This window comes from Mobula birostris, chromosome 4, assembly GCF_030028105.1.
Source record: "Mobula birostris isolate sMobBir1 chromosome 4, sMobBir1.hap1, whole genome shotgun sequence".
In the NCBI taxonomy this organism is placed as follows: domain Eukaryota; kingdom Metazoa; phylum Chordata; class Chondrichthyes; order Myliobatiformes; family Myliobatidae; genus Mobula; species Mobula birostris.
In genome coordinates, this window is record NC_092373.1 from 108,871,797 (window position 1) to 108,891,390 (window position 19,594).

Below are 19,594 nucleotides of genomic sequence, written 5' to 3' on the forward strand. Positions count from 1 at the left end.
GTATTGCTGGGGTGTACGTGCTGTCAGGCACAGCAGCAGCAGCCAGGCCAGCTCTGAGGCTCAGCAGGGAAGAGTAAAGTCAAGCAGATGGTTAGAGGGATGCTGAGCAGATTCCGTAGCCAGGATTGTGTATTCCCTTCCAGGTTCCAGGGTCACGGATATCTCAGAGCGGCAGCCGTACATTGTCAAGAGGGAGGGTGAGCAGCCAGAAGTCATGATGCACATTGGCATCAATGATGTTGGTAGAAAGGAGGAAGAGGTGCTGCACGGTGAGTATAGGGAGTTAGGGAAGAGGCTGAAGAGCAGGACCTCCAATTTCTGGATTACTTCCAGTCCATGTGCTAGTCAGGACAGGAATAGGATGATAGTACAGATGAATGAGTGGCCGAGGAACGTGCGCAGCAGGCAGGGTTTCCGATTTCTGGATCAATGGGATCTCTTGAGGGGAAGGTATGGCCTGTACAAAAAAGGACAGGTTGCACCTGAACCTGAGAGGAACAATATCCTTGTTGATAGATATGTGACAGCTGCTGGGGAGGGTTTAAACTAATTTGGCAGGGGAATGGGAATGGGAATTTTAGGCTGAGGATGGGGTAGTTGCTGTACAACTAGGTGCAGTGTGTAATGAGACTGTGGGGAAGTTCAGCCAGATGACAGGGCAAAATTGCAGTCAGTAGAATGAGGTGAAGTGTAACAAGGGGGCAAAATTGAAAAGGGCAATGAATACAGGACTGAAAATGTTATATTTGAATCCATGCAGTATATGAATAAAGGTAGATGATCTTGTAGCGCAGTTAGAGATTGGCAGGTATAATGTGGACATCACTGAGTCGTGGCTGGAAGAAGATCATAGCTGCGAGCTTAACTCCAAAGATACACCTTGTATTGAAAGGATAGACAGGTAGGCAGAGGGGGTGAGGTGGCTCTGATGGTAAAAAATGAAATTAAATCCTTAGAGAGTGGTAACATAGGATTGGAAGAATCCTTCTGGGTAGAAACTGCACGGCTAAAAAAAAACCCTGATGGGCGTTATGTACAGGCCTCCGAATGGTAGTCAGGATGTGTGGTATAAATTACAATGGGAGATATGGGAAGCATGTAATAAGGGCAATGTTGCGATAGTCATGGTTGATTTCAATTTGCAGGTGGATAGGGAAAATCAGGTTGGTGCTGGATCCAAGAAAGAGAATTTGTAGAATGCCTTTGAGATGCCTTTTTAGAGTTGAGTGTACTAAGCCAAAAGTAGTTCTGGATTGGGCGTTGAGTAATGAACCAGATTTGATTAAGGAACTTAAGGTAAAGGAATCCTTTCAGAGGCAGTGATCATAATATGATAGAATTCACCCTGCAGTTTAAGAGGGACAAGATAAAGTCAGATGTATCAGTATTAAAGTGGAGTAAAGGGAATTTCAGAGGCATGAGAAGGGAGCTGGCTAAAGTTTATTGGAAGGAGATCACTAGCAGGGATGATGGCAGAACAGCAATATCTGGAGTTTCTGGGGAAATTTGGAAGGCACAAGATAGATACACCGCAAAGATGGAGTATTCTAAAAGGAGGATAAGGCAACTGTGGCTGACAAAGGAAGTTAAAGCAAAAGAGAGAGCATATAATACTGCAAAAATTAGTGGGGTGTTAGAGGTTTGGGAAGATTTTAATAACCAACAGAAGGCAACTTAATAAAACACAAGGAGAGAAAAGATGTAGGTAAGCTCACCAATAATATAAAAGAGGATACCAGAAGTTTTTTCAGATATATAAAGAGTAAAAGAGAGGTTAGAATGAATATTGGACCACTGGAAATGATGCTGGAGAGGTAGTATGGGGGATGAAGAAATGCCAGAAGAGCTGAATAAGTATTGTTAAGTATTACTAAGATCCCAGGGTTCTGAGAGAGGTAGCTGAAGAGATCGTGGAGGGATTAGTAATGATCTTCAAGAATCACTAGATTCTGGAATGGTTCTGCAGGACAGAAAAGTTGAGAAGGTCCAATTAACTTACTAACTGGTATGTCTTTGGACTGTGTGAGGAAACTGGAGCACCTGGAGGAAACCCATACATTCCATGGGGAGGACATATAGACTCCTCAGAGATGACATCAGAATTGAACTCTGATGTCTGATGCCCCAAGCTGTAATAGTGTCACACTAACTGCTGCACTACTGTGGCATGGGAAATCTTGCCTGACAAATATGTTGTAATTCTTTGAGGAATTAACAGGCAGGATAGACAAAAGCGAGTCAGCGGATGTTACTTACTTGGATTTTCAGAAGAACTTCGTCAAGGTGCCATACATGAGGCTGCTTTACATGATAAGAGTCCATGGCATTACAAAAAAATTATTAGCATGGATAGAAGATGGCAGGAGGCAGAGAGTGGGAAAGAGTGGCTGCTGGTGACTAGTCATGTTCCACAGAGGTCGGTATTGGGACTGCTTCTTTTCACTTCATATGTCAATGATTTGGATAGAACGTAGAACATAGAATAGTACAGCAAATTACAGGCCCTTCGGCCCACAATGTTGTGCCGACCCTCAAACCCTGCCTCCCATATAATCTCCCACCTTACATTCCTCCATATACCTGTCTAGTAGTCTCTTAAATTTCACTAGTGTATCTGCCTCCTCCACTGACTCAGGCAGTGCATTCCACGCACCAACCACTCTCTGAGTAAAAAACCTTCCTCTAATAGCCTCCTTGAACTTCCCACCCCTTACCTTAAAGCCATGTCCTCTTGTATTGAGCAGTGGTGCCCTGGGGAAAAGGCGCTGGCTATCCACTCTATCTATTCCTCTTATTATCTTGTACACCTCTATCATGTCTCCTCTCATCCTCCTTCTCTCCAAAGAGTAAAACCCTAGCTCCCTTAATCTCTGATCATAATGCATACTCTCTAAACCAGGCAGCATCCTGGTAAATCTCCTCTGTACCCTTTCCAATGCTTCCACATCCTTCCCATAGTGAGGTGACCAGAACTGGACACAGTACTCCAAGTGTGGCCTAACCAGAGTTTTATAGAGCTGCATCATTACATCGCGACTCTGAAACTCTATCTCTCGACTTATGAAAGCTAACACCCCATAAGCTTTCTTAACTACCCTATCTACCTGTGAGGCAACTTTCAGGGATCTGTGGACACTACCAAGTATCCTGCCATTTACTTTGTACTCTGCCTTGGAGTTTGTCCTTCCAAAGTGCACTACCTCACACTTCTCTGGGTTGAACTCCATCTGCCACTTCTCAGCCCACTTCTGCATCCTATCAATGTCTGTCTGCAATCTACAACACCACCAACCTTTGTGTCATCTACAAACTTGCCAACCCACCCCTCTACCCCCATATCCAGGTCGTTAATAAAAATCACGAAAAGTAGAGGTCCCAGAACAGATCCTTGTGGGACACCACTAGTCACAATCCTCCAATCTGAAAGTACTCCCTCCACCACGACCCTCTGCCTTCTGCAGGGAAGCCAATAAATGCCTTACTAAAATCCATATAGATCACATCCACTGCACTACCCTCATCTATATGCCTGGTCACCTCTTCAAAGAACTCTGTCAGGCTTGTTAGATACGATCTGCCCTTCAAAAAGTCATGCTGACTGTCCCTGATCAGACCATGCTTCCCTAAATGCCCATAGGTCCTATCTCTAAGAATCTTTTCTAACAGCTTTCCCACCACAGACGTAAGGCTCACTGGTCTATAATTACACCGACTATCCTTACTACTTTTTTTGAACAAGGGGACAACTTTCGCCTCCCTCCAATCCTCCGGTACCATTCCTGTGGACAACGAGGACGTAAAGATCCTAGCCAGAGGCTCAGCAATCTCTTCCCTCGCCTCATGGAGCAGCCTGGGGAATATTCCATCAGGCCCCGGGGACTTATCTGTCCTAATATATTTTAACAACTCCAACACCTGCTCTCCCTTAATATCAACATGCTTCAGAATATCAACCTCACTCATATTGTCCTCACCATCATCAAGTTCCCTCTCATTGGTGAATACCGAAGAGAAGTATTCATTGAGGACCTCGCTCACTTCCACAGCCTCCAGGCACATCTTCCCACCTTTATCTCTAATCGGACCTACCTTCACTCCTGTCATCCTTTTTTTCTTCACATAATTGAAGAATGCCTTGGGGTTTTCCTTTACCCTACTCGCCAAGGCCTTCTCATGCCCCCTTCTTGCTCTTCTCCGCCCCTTCTTAAGCTCCTTTCTTGCTTCCCTATATTCCTCAATAGACCCATCTGATCCTTGCTTCCTAAACCTCATGTATGCTGCCTTCTTCCACTTGACTAGATTTTCCACCTCACTTGTCACCCATGGTTCCTTCACCCTACCATTCTTTATCTTCCTCTTTATCTTTATCTTCCGGGACAAATTTATCCCTAACATCCTGCAAGAGATCTCTAAACATCGACCACATGTCCATAGTACATTTCCCTGCAAAAACATCATCCCATTCACACCCGCAAGTTCTAGCCTTATAGCCTCATAATTTGCCCTTCCCCAATTAAAAATTTTCCTGTCCTCTCTGATTCTGTCCTTTTCCATGATAATGCTAAAGGCCAGGGAGCGGTGGTCACTGTCCCCCAGATGCTCACCCACTGAGAGATCTGTGACCTGACCCAGTTCATTACCTAGTACTAGATCTAGTGTGGCATTCCCTCTAGTCGGCCTGTCCACATACTGTGACAGGAATCCGTCAGTATGTGAATGATGGAATTGATGGTTTTAAGCCAGGTTTGCAAATGATACAAAGATAGTTGGCGGGACAGGTAGGGTCCTGCATGAAATACAATGTTAGAAAGTGTATGGTCATGCACTTTGTTGGAAGAAATAAATGGGAAGACTATTATTTAGATGGGGAGAGAATTCGAAATGCAGAGATGCAAAGGGACTTGGGAGTCCTTGTGCAGAATACCCTAAAGGTTAACCTCCCAGTTGAGTCAGTGGTGAAGAAGGTGAATGTAATGTTGGCATTCATTTCGAAAGGTATTGAATATAGGAGCAGGGATGTGATGTTGAGGCTCTATAAGGTACTCGTGAGACCACGCTTGGAGTATTGTGTGCAGCTTTGGGGTCCTTATTTTAGAAAGGATATACTGACATTGCAGAGGGCTCAGAGAAAATTCACGAGAATGATTCCAGGAATGAAAGTGTTACTGTATGAGGAATATCTGGCAGCTCTTAGGCTGTATTCCCTGGAGTTCAGGAGAATGACAGGGAATCTCATAGAAACATTCTGAATGTTAAAAGGCCTGAACAGGTTAGATATGGCAAAGTTATTTCCCATGGTAGGGGAGTCTAGAATAAGAGGGCACGAGATTAGTATCGAAGGACATCCATTTAAAATAGAGATGCGGATAAATTACTTTCTTCAGAGGGTGGTAAATCTGTGGAGTTTGCTGCCATGAGTGGCTGTGGAGGCCAAGTCATTGGGTGTATTTAAGGCAGAAATAGATAGGTTCTTGATTAGCCAGGGCATCAAAGGGTATGGGGAGAAGGTAGGGGAGTGGGGATGACTGGAAGAATTAGATCAGCACATGATTGAATGGTGGGGCAGACTTGGTGGGCCAAATGGCCTACTTCTGCTCCTATATCTTATGGTCTTATGTTTGAGGAAGCAGTGAGTTTGCAACTTGACCTAGACAGATTCAGAGAATGGGTAAAGAAGTGAGAGATGAAATACATTGTAGGGAAGTGTATGGTCATTTACTTTGGCAGAAAGAATAAAAGCGTAGACTATTTTCTAAACAGGCCTCAAATTCAGAAAACAGAGGTACAAAGGGACTTTAAGGAGCCTTTGACAAGGTTCCACATGGAAGGTTAGTTAGGAAGGTTCAATCGTTAGGCATTAATATCGAAGTAGTAAAATGGATTCAGCAGTGGCTGGATGGGAGACGCCAGAGAGTAGTGGTGGATAACTGTGTGTCAGATTGGAGGATGGTGTGTAGCAGTGTGCCTCAGGCATCTGTACTGGGTCCAATGTTGTTTGTCATATATGTTAATGATCTGGATGATCGGCTGGTAAATTGGATTAGTAAGTATGCAGATGATACTAAGATAGGTGGAGTTGTGGATAATGAAGTAGGTTTTCAAAGTTTGCAGATAGAGTTAGGCCAGTTAGAAGAGTGGGCTGAAAGATGGCAGATGGAGTTTAATGCTGAAAAATGTGAGGTGCTACAATTTGGTAGGACTAATCAAAATAGGACATACATGGTAAATGGTAGGGCATTGAAGAATGCAGTAGAACAGAGGGATCTAGGAATAATGGTGCATAGTTCCCTGAAGGTGGAATCTCATGTGGATAGGGTGGTGAAGAAAGCTTTTGGTATGCTGGCCTTTATTAATCAGAGCATTGAGTATAGGAGTTGGGATGTAATGTTGAAATTGTATAAGGCATTGGTAAGGCCAAATTTGGAGTATTGTGTGCAGTTCTGGTCACCGAATTATAGGAAAGATGTCAATAAAATTGAGAGAGTACAGAGGAGATTTACTAAAATGGTGCCTGGGTTTCATCTCCTAAGTTACAGAGAAAGGTTGAACAAGTTAGGTCTTTATTCTTTGGAGCGTAGAAAGTTGAGAGGGGCCTTGATAGAGGTGTTTAAAATTATGAGGGGGATAGATGGATTTGACGTGGACAGGCTTTTTCCATTGAGAGTGGGGAAGATTCAAACAAGAGGACATGAGTTGAGAGTTAAAGGGCAAAAGTTTAGGGGTAACATGAGGCAGAACTTCTTTACTCAGAGAAAGGTAGCTGTGTGGAATGAGCTTCCAGCAGAAGTGATTGAGGCAGGTTCAATGTTGTCGTTTAAAGTTAAATTAGATAGATATATGGACAGGAAGGGAATGGAGGGTTATGGGCTGAGTGCAGGTTGGTGGGATTAGGTGAGAGTTGGAGTTTGGCATGGACTAGAAGGGCCGAGATAGCCTGTTTCCGTGCTGTAATTGTTATATGGTTATATATGGTTAAAGAGCCCTTGTGCTGGATTCCCTAAATGTTAACTTGCAAGTTGAGTTATTTGTAAAGAAGGCAAATACAACATTAGCATTCATTTTGAGAGGACTAGAATATAAAAGCCAGGATATAATGCTGAAGCTTTATGAAGCACTGGTCAGACTGTACTTAGAGTATTCTGAGCAGTTTTCAGCCCATTGTCTAAGCAAGAACGTGCTGGCACTGGAGACTGTCCAGAGTCAGTTGACGAAAATGAATGAATTAAAGTATAAGAAGTGTTTGATGGCTCTGGGCCTGTACTCGTTGGAGTTTGTAAGAATAGCGGGGAAACCTATTGAATATTGTAAATGTTACGACCAGGGTATTTGCCAGTGGCTAACTCTGAATCCACTACCAGTAACAAAGTACCACTACCAGATTCAATTATAGTATGTTAACGGGAGCTGGATATTTAGTTGGAAGGATTTAAGTTGCGAGGCTATGGAAAGAAGGGTGAAAGTAGTACTAGCTGGGTTATTCGTACACGGAGCTGATTAGGTCCTGGTGGACTGAGTGACCTCCTTCTTTGTACTATGACCAATCTGTGACTCTGTGATTGTCAGTGCAATGGACTTCATCAATTTACAGGGAAACGAGTTCAGAGGCTCACTCTGCTGAAGCTCTTTTGTAATCCTTCATGCATTTGCTTTGATTTCATAGTCAATAGTTTGGATTACTTAGAAATCCAGTGAAGGCTGTGCTATTTTAATTTTTGTGTCATCTTGCTGATTGTGGAGGTTCAGGTCTACATTTTAATACAAAATGAACACCACATGTCTCGGAATCCATAGTGACCTGTGATGGCTTGGAGACTGTATCTTCAGTGCAGAAATTAAGTGCACTATGTCCAGTTCTCACTTGAGGCTTTGCTATCCCTTGTGTTAGGGTATTTAACTTTTATATTTGTTGTTTCTGGAGGATGAGGAGGAGAATCATATTATTATTTAATGTTGCTTCTCATAAATTATTTTCTCTTGCCCTTGTTGATACTCCAGTAGTTTTGGATTACAGTGAAAATAATTGGGAAAATAGGATTAATTGGGTTAGTGAGAGTATTGCATGGTCCCAATGGCTGAAGGGGCTTCTGTGTCCTTGAGATGGAAGTATGGAATATATGAACAATGGGAAGCATTCATAGAAGAGACAGTAAATGCACAGGCCAAATATGCTCCTTCAAGAAAAAGTAGATGTGGAAACACCATCGCCCTTCCATTTATCCTAATGTTTAAGAGCATACAGAGTAGGAAGAGACTAAAAGGAAAAGCAGATGTTTCATGAGAAATACTGAGAACTTAACACTGGGGTATTCCTGGTGGAGTATAAGAACATCTGTGTGGTAAACTAAGTGGGAAATTAAGACATAGAAGATGTAAGAGGAAAATATTGACAGGTAGAAACAAGGAAAATCCAAGCAACACACACAAAATGCTGGAGGAACTCAGCAGGCCAGGCAGCACTTTTGGAAAAAAGTACATTTTGAACCGAGACCCTTCGACAGAACAAGCACAATAATATTTTACAAATACAGGATTACAAAAAAGCTAAAAGTAAGGGTTATAAGAGATAAACGGTAACAAGAAAAGAGGTGGTATGATTCCGAGTGAATATTTTGAATCAGTGTTCATGATAAAAGGGAGATACATTAAGAAAGAAGAATATAAAATATAAGATCTGACAAAAAGGGACAGAGGATGTATTATGTTGGCTGACATCTTTAGAAGTGCCTCGGCTGTTTACTCTTATCCATGGATGCTGCCTGACTTGCTGAGTCCTCGAGCACTTCGTGTGTATTATTTTGATCTGCAGCATCTGCGGATTTTCTCTTGTTTGTGATCTGTGGAAGTATATTGATTACCAGGCCTTGATAAAATATATCCCATGGTTTTAAAAGAAATGAGAGCAAATTGTGGAGATACTGACCATCTTTTTACGATCCTGTTCAGCTGCCACCCTGGTATCAGGGAACTACAATGAACAAGTTGCTACCATTGGTTAGGAAGGAGAAAGAATAGACTGAAAATTGCAGGGGCTTTCAGGAGTCTACTGATGATACAGCTTCATGCAGTATTGTAGGAAGGGCAACTGATCTATAGACCTAAAGTTTTGTTTGGACCTGCAGGTTGCGATCTTCAAAGACTCTTTTCCTTAATCTTGCATATATGGAATGAACATGGTTTGAGTAGATTTTTCTTAATTCTACTTGCCAACAACATTTCACAGACACTTTCGGCTCTTCAAGCTCCTGTTTGAGTTATTTCCTGCCTTCCTTGGTGCTTCTGTCTGATTTCAGTTTTCTTGCTGTATCAACTTGCTTCTGTATCTCAGAACTCTGCCATCTCCTTTTTTACATTTTAGACACTGTCACATTGAAGTAGACCTTTCAGTTTTGAGGATTATTTGATCTTTTCAAGTTAGGACAGTAAATGTACTTGCATCCCATTGGTTAAACACCTGGATGCTCGAGCTTAAGATAAATCAGAACACATTGCCTGGAGCAACAGTAATGTTTTTATATGAGGACAATTTAATTTTTATGTTGGCAAAGAGGACAATAAGTGACATTGTGATCATTCTAAGCACTCCTAAATTGAAGTTTAACTTATCAAAATTCACAACTGTATTTTGTAATCATTTTCATTATTAGATTTTAGATTATTAGATAGAGTTGACGTGGATAGGCTTTTTCCATTGAGAGTGGGGGAGATTCAAACAAGAGGACATGAGTTGACAGTTAAAGGACAAAAGTTTAGGGGTAACATGGGGGGGAACTTCTTTACTCAGAGAGTGGTAGCTGTGTGGAACGAGCTTCCAGCAGAAGTGGTTGAGGCAGGTTCGACGTTGTCGTTTAAAGTTAAATTGGATAGCTATATGGACAGGAAAGGAATGGAGGGTTATGGGCTGAGTGCAGGTTGGTGGGACTAGGTGAGAGTAAAAGTTCGGCACGGACTAGAAGGGCCAAGATGGCCTGTTTCCATGCTGTAATTGTTATATGGTTACAGTATATGGTTATATATGGCAGCAGATCTTGGGATGTATTCCATTCATTAGTTATTTGAGCTTTCAGAACAAGAGTGTTAACAAAGCTGTGTAATAAGACATTGCCCAAAGTGTCCCTACCATTTATCCTAACCTTGGGCAGGGTATTTTTCATGGGTCAACTCCCCTGTCTTCCAGCCCAAGGCATTGCAGTACAGAAATGAAAATGATATTTCAGCTGGACGGTAGGTACCAATGCACCAAGCCTTCCACTCTGCTGCTGCACCCTGCACTGAGTCCAACAACTGAGCAGTCAGGGGCACTGAGCATTTGATTTCTGTATGTCACATGACTCACATCCATTTAAAGGAGGTTGTAGATGTGGATTGAACACCTAATATCAACTTTGATATTTTGTTTAATCTTAGCTTGCGTTGCTTCAATGTATTTTTGTAATTTTTAATATTGATTATGTAAAATATATTTTGAAGCTTTTGAACTGTTTCTAAATGCTGCTGACGATCAGGTGTATCAGAATCAGGTTTATTATTATGGCCTTATATTACATGAAATTTGTTCTGTGGCAGCTGTACAGTGTAAAGATGTAAAACTGTTATATATAACTAAATAAATAATGCAAAAAAAGTAATAATAAGTTAGTGTTCATGGAAAGTTCAGAAATCTGATGGCAGAGGGAATTGTCTTTGACAAGAAAAAGCTGTCAAAAGGAGTCAAGATGCTCCTAGAAAACAGATCATGATGCGCCTCCTAAAGCCTAATCATTTAAAAAGCACCACTCTCACTTAAGAGATGGTTATGACAGAAAGGCCTTTAATTCCTTTGAGCTCACTGAGCCACAAAAATCTAAGTGTGGCCTTGGGAATAGTGCAGTATTCAACTACAAAGGGGAGAATGAAACAAGGTGACATGCACACTTCAGTTCAAATCAGATGCCAAACCTACAATATTTCAAAGAATTTAGAAAATGGCAGATTGTATATGATGGGCACAATGAAGTCAAACTGCTGCTTAGATCTAATTCTAGACTGGGAGGTAATTATAATAGATAGCTAAATCAAAGTTAATTAATTAAAATCGCAAACTCTTAAATTATTTCCCTGATTGGATAATTAAGAGTTGGAACCATATTTGCACTGCAAGTGGGACTGGTGGAGATTCCAACTGCCCAACTAAAGGGTGCCAAAATCAAGGTAGTACAGGTGCTGGGTTAAAAAAACACAATCAGCAAGCCATGCACCATACAACAAGATAGAAACCTAGTTAACATATCAGGTTGGTATCTTTTCACCAGATAATGGTAATGTGAGGTCAGGATGCCAATCATTGTATGGAACCGGAGGAAATAGCAGAGGTACTTAATGAATACTTTACTTCAGTATTCAGTATGGAAAAGGATCTTGGTGATTGTAGTGATGACTTGCAGCAGACTGAAAAGCTTGAGCATGTAGATATTAAGAAAGAGGATGTGCTGGAGCTTTTGGAAAGCATCAAATTGGATAAGTCGCTGGGACCAGATGAGATATACCCCAGGCTACTGTGGGAGGTGAGGGAGGAGATTGCTGAGCCTCTGGCGATGATCCTTGAATCATCAATGGGGACGGGAGAGGTTCCGGAGGATTGGAGGGTTGTGGATGTTGTTCCTTTATTCAGGAAAGGGAGTAGAGATAGCCCAGGAAATTATAGACCAGTGAGTCTTACTTCAGTGGTTGGTAAGTTGATGGAGGAGATCCTGAGAGGCAGGAATTATTTGAAGAGGTATAATATGATTAGGAATAAGAATTAGGATTAGGAATTAGGAACTGACATGGCTTTGTCAAGGGCAGGTCGTGCCTTATGAGCCTGATTGAATTTTTTGAGGATGTGACTAAACACATTGATGAAGGAAGAGCAGTAGATGTAGTGTATATGGATTTCAGCAAGGCATTATTGAGAAAGTAAGGAGGCATGGGATCCAAGGGGACATTGCTTTGTGGATCCAGAACTGGCTTGCTCACAGAAGGCAAACAGTGGTTGTAGACGGGTCATATTCTGCATGGAGGTCGGTGACCAGTGGTGTGCCTCAAGGATCTGTTCTGGGACCCCCACTCTTCATGATTTTTATAAATGTCCTGGATGAGGAAGTCAAGGGATCAGTTAGTAAGTTTGCTGATGACACAAAGGTTGGAGGTGTTATGGATAGTGTGGAGGGCTGTCAGAGGTTACGGCAGGACATCGATAGGATGCAAAACTGGACTGAGAAGTGGCAGATGGAGTTCAACCCAAATAAGTGTGAAGTGTTTCATTTTGGTAGGTCAAATATGATGGCAGAACATAGTATTAATGGTAAGACTCTTGGTAGTGTGGAGGATCAGAGCGATTTTGGGGTCCGAGTCCATAGGACGCTCAAAGCAGCTGCGAAGGTTGACTCTGTGGTTAAGAAGGCATACGGTGTATTGGCCTTCATTAATCATGGAATCGTGGGGTCTAGATGGTTTAGAGTTTGTAAAATGTGTTCAGGAAAGTTTTCTAAATCAATATATAGAGGGACCAACTAGAGGGGATGCAATATTGGATCTCCTATTAGGAAACGAGTTAGGACAAGTGACGGAAGTCTGTGTAGGGGAGCACTTTGGTTCCAGTGATCATAACACCATTAGTTTCAATTTGATCATGGACAAGGATAGATCTGGTCCTAGGGTTGAAGTTCTGAACTGGAAGAAGGCCAAATTTGAAGAAATGAGAAAGGATCTAAATAGCGTGGATTGGGACAGGTTGTTCTCTGGCAAAGATGTGATTGGTAGGTGGGAAGCCTTCAAAGGGGAAATTTTGAGAGTGCAGAGTTTGTATGTTCCTGTCAGGATTAAAGGCAAATTGAATAGGAATAAGGAACCTTGGTTCTCAAGGGATATTGCAACTCTGATAAAGAAGAAGAGGGAGTTGTATGAAATGTATGGGGAACAGGGAGTAAATCAGGTGCTTGAAGAGTATAAGAAGTGCAAGACAATACTTAAGAAAGTAATCAGGAGGGCTAAAAGAAGACATGAGGTTGCCTTGGCAGTCAAAGTGAAGGATAATCCAAAGAGCTTTTATAGGTATATTAAGAGCAAAAGGATGGTAAGGGATAAAATTGGTCCTGTTGAAGATCAGAGTGGTCGGCTATGTGCGGAACCAAAGGAAATGGGGGAGATCTTAAATAGGTTTTTTGCGTCTGTATTTACTAAGGAAACTGGCCTGAAGTCTATGGAATTGAGGGAATCAAGTAGTGAGATCATGGAAACTGTACAGATTGAAAAGGAGGAGGTACTTGCTGTCTTGAGGAAAATTAAAGTGGATAAATCCCCAGGACCTGACAGGGTGTTCCCTCGGACCTTGAAGGGGACTAGTGTTGAAATTGCGGGGGCCCTGGCAGAAATATTTAAAATGTCGCCGTCTACGGGTGAGGTGCCAGAGGATTGGAGAGTGGCTCATGTTGTTCCGTTGTTTAAAAAAGGATCGAAAAGTAATCCGGGAAATTATAGGCCGGTGAGTTTAACGTCGGTAGTAGGTAAGTTATTGGAGGGAGTACTAAGAGACAGAATCTACAAGCATTTGGATAGACAGGGACTTATTAGGGAGAGTCAACATGGCTTTGTGCGTGGTAGGTCATGTTTGACCAATCTGTTGGAGTTTTTCGAGGAGGTTACCAGGAAAGTGGATGAAGGGAAGGCAGTGGATATTGTCTACATGGATTTCAGTAAGGCCTTTGACAAGGTCCCGCATGGGAGGTTAATTAGGAAAATTCAGTCGCTAGGTATACATGGAGAGGTGGTAAATTGGATTAGACATTGGCTCAATGGAAGAAGCCAAAGAGTGGTGGTAGAGAATTGCTTCTCTGAGTGGAGGCCTGTGACTAGTGGTGTGCCACAGGGATCAGTGCTGGGTCCATTGTTATTTGTCATCTATATCAATGATCTGGATGATAATGTGGTAAATTGGATCAGCAAATTTGCTGATGATACAAAGATTGGAGGTGTAGTAGACAGTGAGGAAGGTTTTCAGAGCCTGCAAAGGGACTTGGACCAGCTGGAAAAATGGGCTGAAAAAAGACAGATGGAGTTTAATACAGACAAGTGTGAGGTATTGGTGTTGGAAGGACAAACCAAGGTAGAACATACAGAGTTAATGGTAAGGCACTGAGGAGTGCAGTAGAACAGAGGGATCTGGGAATACAGATACAAAATTCTCTAAAAGTGGCGTCACAAGTAGATGAGGGTCGAAAAGAGAGCTTTTGGTACATTGGCCTTTATTAATCAAAGTATTGAGTATAAGAGCTGGAATGTTATGATGAGGTTGTATAAGGCATTGGTGAGGCCGAATCTAGAGTATTGTGTTCAGTTTTGGTCACCAAATTACAGGAAGGATATAAATAATGTTGAAAGAGTGCAGAGAAGGTTTACAAGGATGTTGCCGGGACTTGAGAGTTACAGAGAAAGGTTGAATAGGTTAGGACTTTATTCCCTGGAGCGTAGAAGAATGAGGGGAGATTTGTTAGAGGTATATAAAATTATGATGGGTATAGATAGAGTGAATGCAAGCAGGCTTTTTCCACTGAGGCAAGGGGAGAAAAAAACCAGAGGACATGGGTTAAGGGTGAGGGGGGAAAAGTTTAAAGGGAACATTAGCGGGGGCTTCTTCACACAGAGAGTGGTGGGAGTATGGAATGAGCTGCCAGATGAGGTGGTGAATGAGGGTTCTTTATTAACATTTAAGAATAAATTGGATAGATACATGGATGGGAGGTGTATGGAGGGATATGGTCCGTGTGCAGGTCAGTGGGACTAGGCAGAAAATGGTTCAGCACAGCCAAGAAGGGCCAAAAGGCCTGTTTCTGTGCTGTAGTTTCTATGGTTCTATGGTTCTATGGTTCTATGGAATTGAATTTAGGAGCCGAGAGGTAATGTTACAGCTATATAGGAGCCTGGTCAGACCCCACTTAGAGTACTGTGCTCAATTCTGGTCGCATCACAGGAAGGATGTGGAAGCCATAGAAAGGGTGCAGAGGAGATTTACAAGGATGTTGCCTGGATTGGGGAGCATGCCTTATGAAAAGAGATTGAGTGAATTCAGCCTTTTCTCCTTGGAGTGATGGAGGATGAGAGGTTACCTGATAGATGATGAGAGGCATTGATAATGTGGATAGTCAGAGGCTTTTTCCCAGGGCTGAAATGGTTGCCACAAGAGGACACAGGTTTAAGGTGCTGGGGAGTAGGTACAGAGGAGATGTCAGGGGTAAATTTTTTATGCAGAGAGTGGTGAGTGTGTGGAATGGGCTGCTGGCAACGGTGGTGGAGGCGGATACGATAGGGTCTTTTAAGAGACTGCTGGATAGGTACATGGAGCTTAGAAAAATTGAGGGCTATGGGTAAGCCTCGTCACTTCGAAGGCAGGGACATGTTCAGCACAACTTTGTGGGCCGAAGGCCCTGTATTGTGCTGTAGGTTTTCTATGTTTCTATATGTTAGATTTTGGCAGCAGCTTTGGCACAGTATGTAGTTTTGACTGTGAACCAGATAAAAAGGCTTGTTTTTTTTTGAAGAGTAAATCTGAAATTATTTTACAAAGCAGGTAAAGGGAAGAAAAATGCAAAGGCAGAGCCAAAAGGAGCTGTGAGCAAGGTCACAGGAAAGAAAATTACAAGAATTATTGGTCTGGGGAAGAAGAAGCCGTCAACAGACGAACAGACCTCCTCTGCTGAGGAAGACATCCCAACTTGTGGTATCTTTTTCTCACTGACCTTGTTGATTGTTCCAAAATAGTAACAGCATATTAATATGTTTATATATTTAAACTTATTTTCACAAAAAAGGTTATATGTTGATTGCATTTTAAATCCTGTTTTCAATAACATTCAAGTGATCCAGAGATTTTTCCCATGACATCCTCACGGAATCCATGCAGAAATGCAACCCCCCTATCACAGTTCATGGTTGAATAGGTAGTCCTATCTTCCTTTGTGCTTCCAAATGAAGGTGCACTATTGCTCACAGGAGTCGATAAATTAGCAAAGGCTACACCAACTTGATTTGGCCAAACACCTGTAAAATGATTTAAGAGTATTTATTATGAACAAATAATCTATAGAGTATAGGTGGAAAGCACATTTGTAATAGATTACAGTATAGATTAGAAGCATAAAAATTAATATTTTCTCTTGTTCTGATCTGTCAAGGCCACCTGAATGTACTGTCAAATAATCGTTGGAGGGAGCGGTGGTGCAGAGTGAAAGATAACAAGCTGATCCTTCACAAAGATAGAACTGACCTGAAAATTCACATGGCTTCCATCCCACTGCGTGGATGTGAAATCATTCCAGGCTTGGATTCCAAACACCCACTGGCATTCCGCCTGCTCAGGAACGGGCAGGAAGTTGCAGTATTGGAGGTATGGTACTGTCATTTAATGAAGGGTGGTTGACCTGAGACATTCAGCATTTCTTTCCACAAATACTCTCTGACCTGCTGAGGGTTTCCGGCATTTTCTATTTTCATTCCAGATTTCTATCATCTGAAGTTTTTTCTTATTTTCTTGTGGTTGAATGTTTGTCCCTTTTTAAGGGAAATTAACAAATATATCAAAGAGAACAATCAGGATGCAGTTCTGGATAGTACAAAAATTGATAGCTTCAAATATCAGAGAATGAATCTTTCAGAATTCTTCCTGCAAGAACCAAGAACCATCTATGTAAACTAAAGGCTAAGCTTTATTGCTTTACTGCATGAGTGACAGGAAGAGCTTGCTGAATGAATATTTTAAATTGAAGAACTCTGTTCAAAATCAGACTGATAATGAGTGGTGTGAGGTCAGTTACTGGGAAATCCTCTTTGAATCCATATTATTTTGGTTTGAATGGAAAAAGGGTAAATCTAAGGCTACGTCCACACTAGACCGGATAATTTTGAAAATGCCGGTTTTGAGTACATACAACAGGCATCCACACTAGGCATTTTTCAAAATATCTCTGTCCACATTAAAACGGATATTTGGGCAAATCTACTCCTACTGGGCATGCGCAGACACATCTACAGAAAACAAGCAAAGAGGAAATGGTATAATATTTATGTTTCCGCGGTGGCGTTGTGCTATTTCCATTGGTCAAAAACTAGAGTACCAACAACAACAGCAAAAGAAAGTTTTCAACATTGTCTTCGAGGAATACAAAGAAAACCTCCGCTGGAAAAAGCAGACCAGACTTCTTTGTTTAGGCAGACAATGAAGTCCAGAGCTGTTTCTGTGAATTACAAATGACTACAAAGTCAGCAAAGCAGTAGAGAATGTGGAGATGTTTAACTCCGAACAAGCTGTTAACGTAGACAATAAAGTAAACAACACATGCATGAAGCCGTCCTCGACCCAAGATCAACAAGAGAGTGGAATCTTCTGCCACCAGACCTGCGCAGTATTTCTGACATTAATATTTTTAAAGATAGACTCAATCAAATCAATTTAGGGGATCTAGTCAAAAAAGCTCACTTTACGATTTAACTCTCACGCAGTTCACGTCAACTGCGTGTTACAACAGCCATCCGGTAGTGCTTGCACTGTACCAAGCAGAAGCAGAAAAAGCATTGTTGTTGTGGTGTTCTCATGACAGCGTTTTTAAATCTCTCCGTTTACCCCGTCCACACAACAATGCGCAACAATCGTTTTCAAATTTACACACTCTGGAGAGTGTTTTAGAAAAGCTCTGTTTTCAGGGGATGAAAATGCCGTTTCAATGTGGACGGAGGGTCAAAACGTAGAGAAAAAGCTTTGTTTTCAAAATTATCTGGTGTAGTGTGGACATAGCCTAACTCAGCATTTGTCAGTTGACCACAGCAAGATGATGGGAAGGAGACTCCATGTTTGAAAGAATATGCATTTATTTGCTGTGCTGAGAATTGCCCTTTGTCTAATTTCAAATTTGTGAATAATGTTTGGCAGAAGCAGCTCCTCATATTCTGTGTAAATACAAGTTGAAGTTACTCTAATTATTTTTACTGTGCTTCAGCATTTAGTCAACAGCTTTGCAGCTTTTACCCTTGAAATGTTTATATAATACGCAGTTATCAGTAAAGGGTCATATGTTTCTCACAAAGATAAAACATTGCGGGAATTTGTCTTTGGTTGATTGCATTAAACAGTCAACAATCTTTCAACTACTAGTTTTGTTCCCAATAGTTGTTTCCATTGAAGTTAGTCAAACTTACAGTCAGTGGGAAAGTACAAAAGATAGCCACTTAACACCACAGACCAAAGATGAATGCTTGCCATAATAATTAAATGCACATGTTTAAAAATAAATCACAGGTTGGCAGTAGTAGGCATAAATAATGGCATCTTCTGTCATGTATTTATTTGTAGTAATAGAACATAGAAGAGTACAGCACAGGAACAGGCCATTCGGCCCACAATGTTGTACCAAATCAGCTAAAAAGCAAGTTAAACCAAACACTATTTCCTCCTACCTACACCATGTCCATATCCCTACATCTTCCATGCACCTATCCAAACATCTCTTAAAAGTCCCTAGTGTATTTGCCACTACCACCATACCGGGCAATGCATTCCAGGCATCCACCACTCTCTGAGTAAAAAAAAATTGCCCCTCTTGCCCCTCACATCCCCTTTGAACCTACCTGACTCCCCCCGCACCTTCAACGAATGCCCTCTGGTATCAGATATTTCAACCCTGGGTAACAGACACTCTCTGTCCACTCTATCTATACCTCTCATAATCTTGTAAACCTCCATCAGATCTCCCCTCAGCCTCCACCGCTCCCAACCCAAGTTTATCCAGCCTCTTGTGATAGCTCATGTCCTCTAAACCAGACAGCATCCTGGTAAACCTCTTCTGCACCCTCTCCAAAGCCTCAACATCCTTCCTATTCTGGGGTGACCAGAACTGTGTGCAATACTCCAGATGTGGCCAAACCAGAGTTTTACAAAGTTGCAACATAACCTCTTGACTTTTGAACTCAGTGCCTCAACTAATAAAAGCAAGCATTCCATAAGCCTTCTTAACCACCTTATCGACCTGTGTAGCCACTTTGAAGGAGCTATGAACTTGGATCCCAAGATTTTATAGATTTGTGAAAAGGAAAAGACTGGTAAAGACAAATGTAGGTCCCCTGCAGACAGAAACAGGTGAATTGATTATGGGGAGCAAGGACATGGCAGACCAATTGAATAATTACTTTGGTTCTGTCTTCACTAAGGAGGACATAAATAATCTTCCAGAAATAGTAGGGGACAGAGGGTCCAGTGAGATGGAGGAACTGAGCGAAATACATGTTAGTAGGGAAGTGGTGTTAGGTAAATTGAAGGGATTGAAGGCAGATAAATCCCCAGGGCCAGATGGTCTGCATCCCAGGGTGCTTAAGGAAGTAGCCCAAGAAATAGTGGATGCATTAGTGATAATTTTTCAAAACTCGTTAGATTCTGGACTAGTTCCTGAGGATTGGAGGGTGGCTAATGTAACTCCACTTTTTAAAAAAGGAGGGAGAGAGAAACCGGGGAATTATAGACCGGTTAGCCTAATGTCGGTGGTGGGGAAACTGCTGGAGTCAGTTATCAAGGATGTGATAACAGCACATTTGGAAA

The 19,594-nt window shown here is 41.8% G+C and overlaps 1 protein-coding gene across 10 annotated transcripts in view; it reads left to right on the top strand.

Annotated features, from left to right (window-relative positions):
* Positions 1–19,594, top strand: part of afap1 (actin filament associated protein 1) — a 407,775-nt gene that overhangs the window by 342,887 nt on the left and 45,294 nt on the right. For 8 of the 10 annotated variants that reach the window (XM_072255900.1, XM_072255903.1, XM_072255901.1 and 5 more), the window contains exons 9-10: positions 15,578–15,730; positions 16,185–16,396. In XM_072255900.1, coding sequence (XP_072112001.1) covers positions 15,578–15,730; positions 16,185–16,396 — 365 coding nt within the window. The remainder of the gene's footprint in view (positions 1–15,577; positions 15,731–16,184; positions 16,397–19,594) is intronic. The other 2 variants (XM_072255899.1, XM_072255897.1) reach the window with 1 other exon arrangement.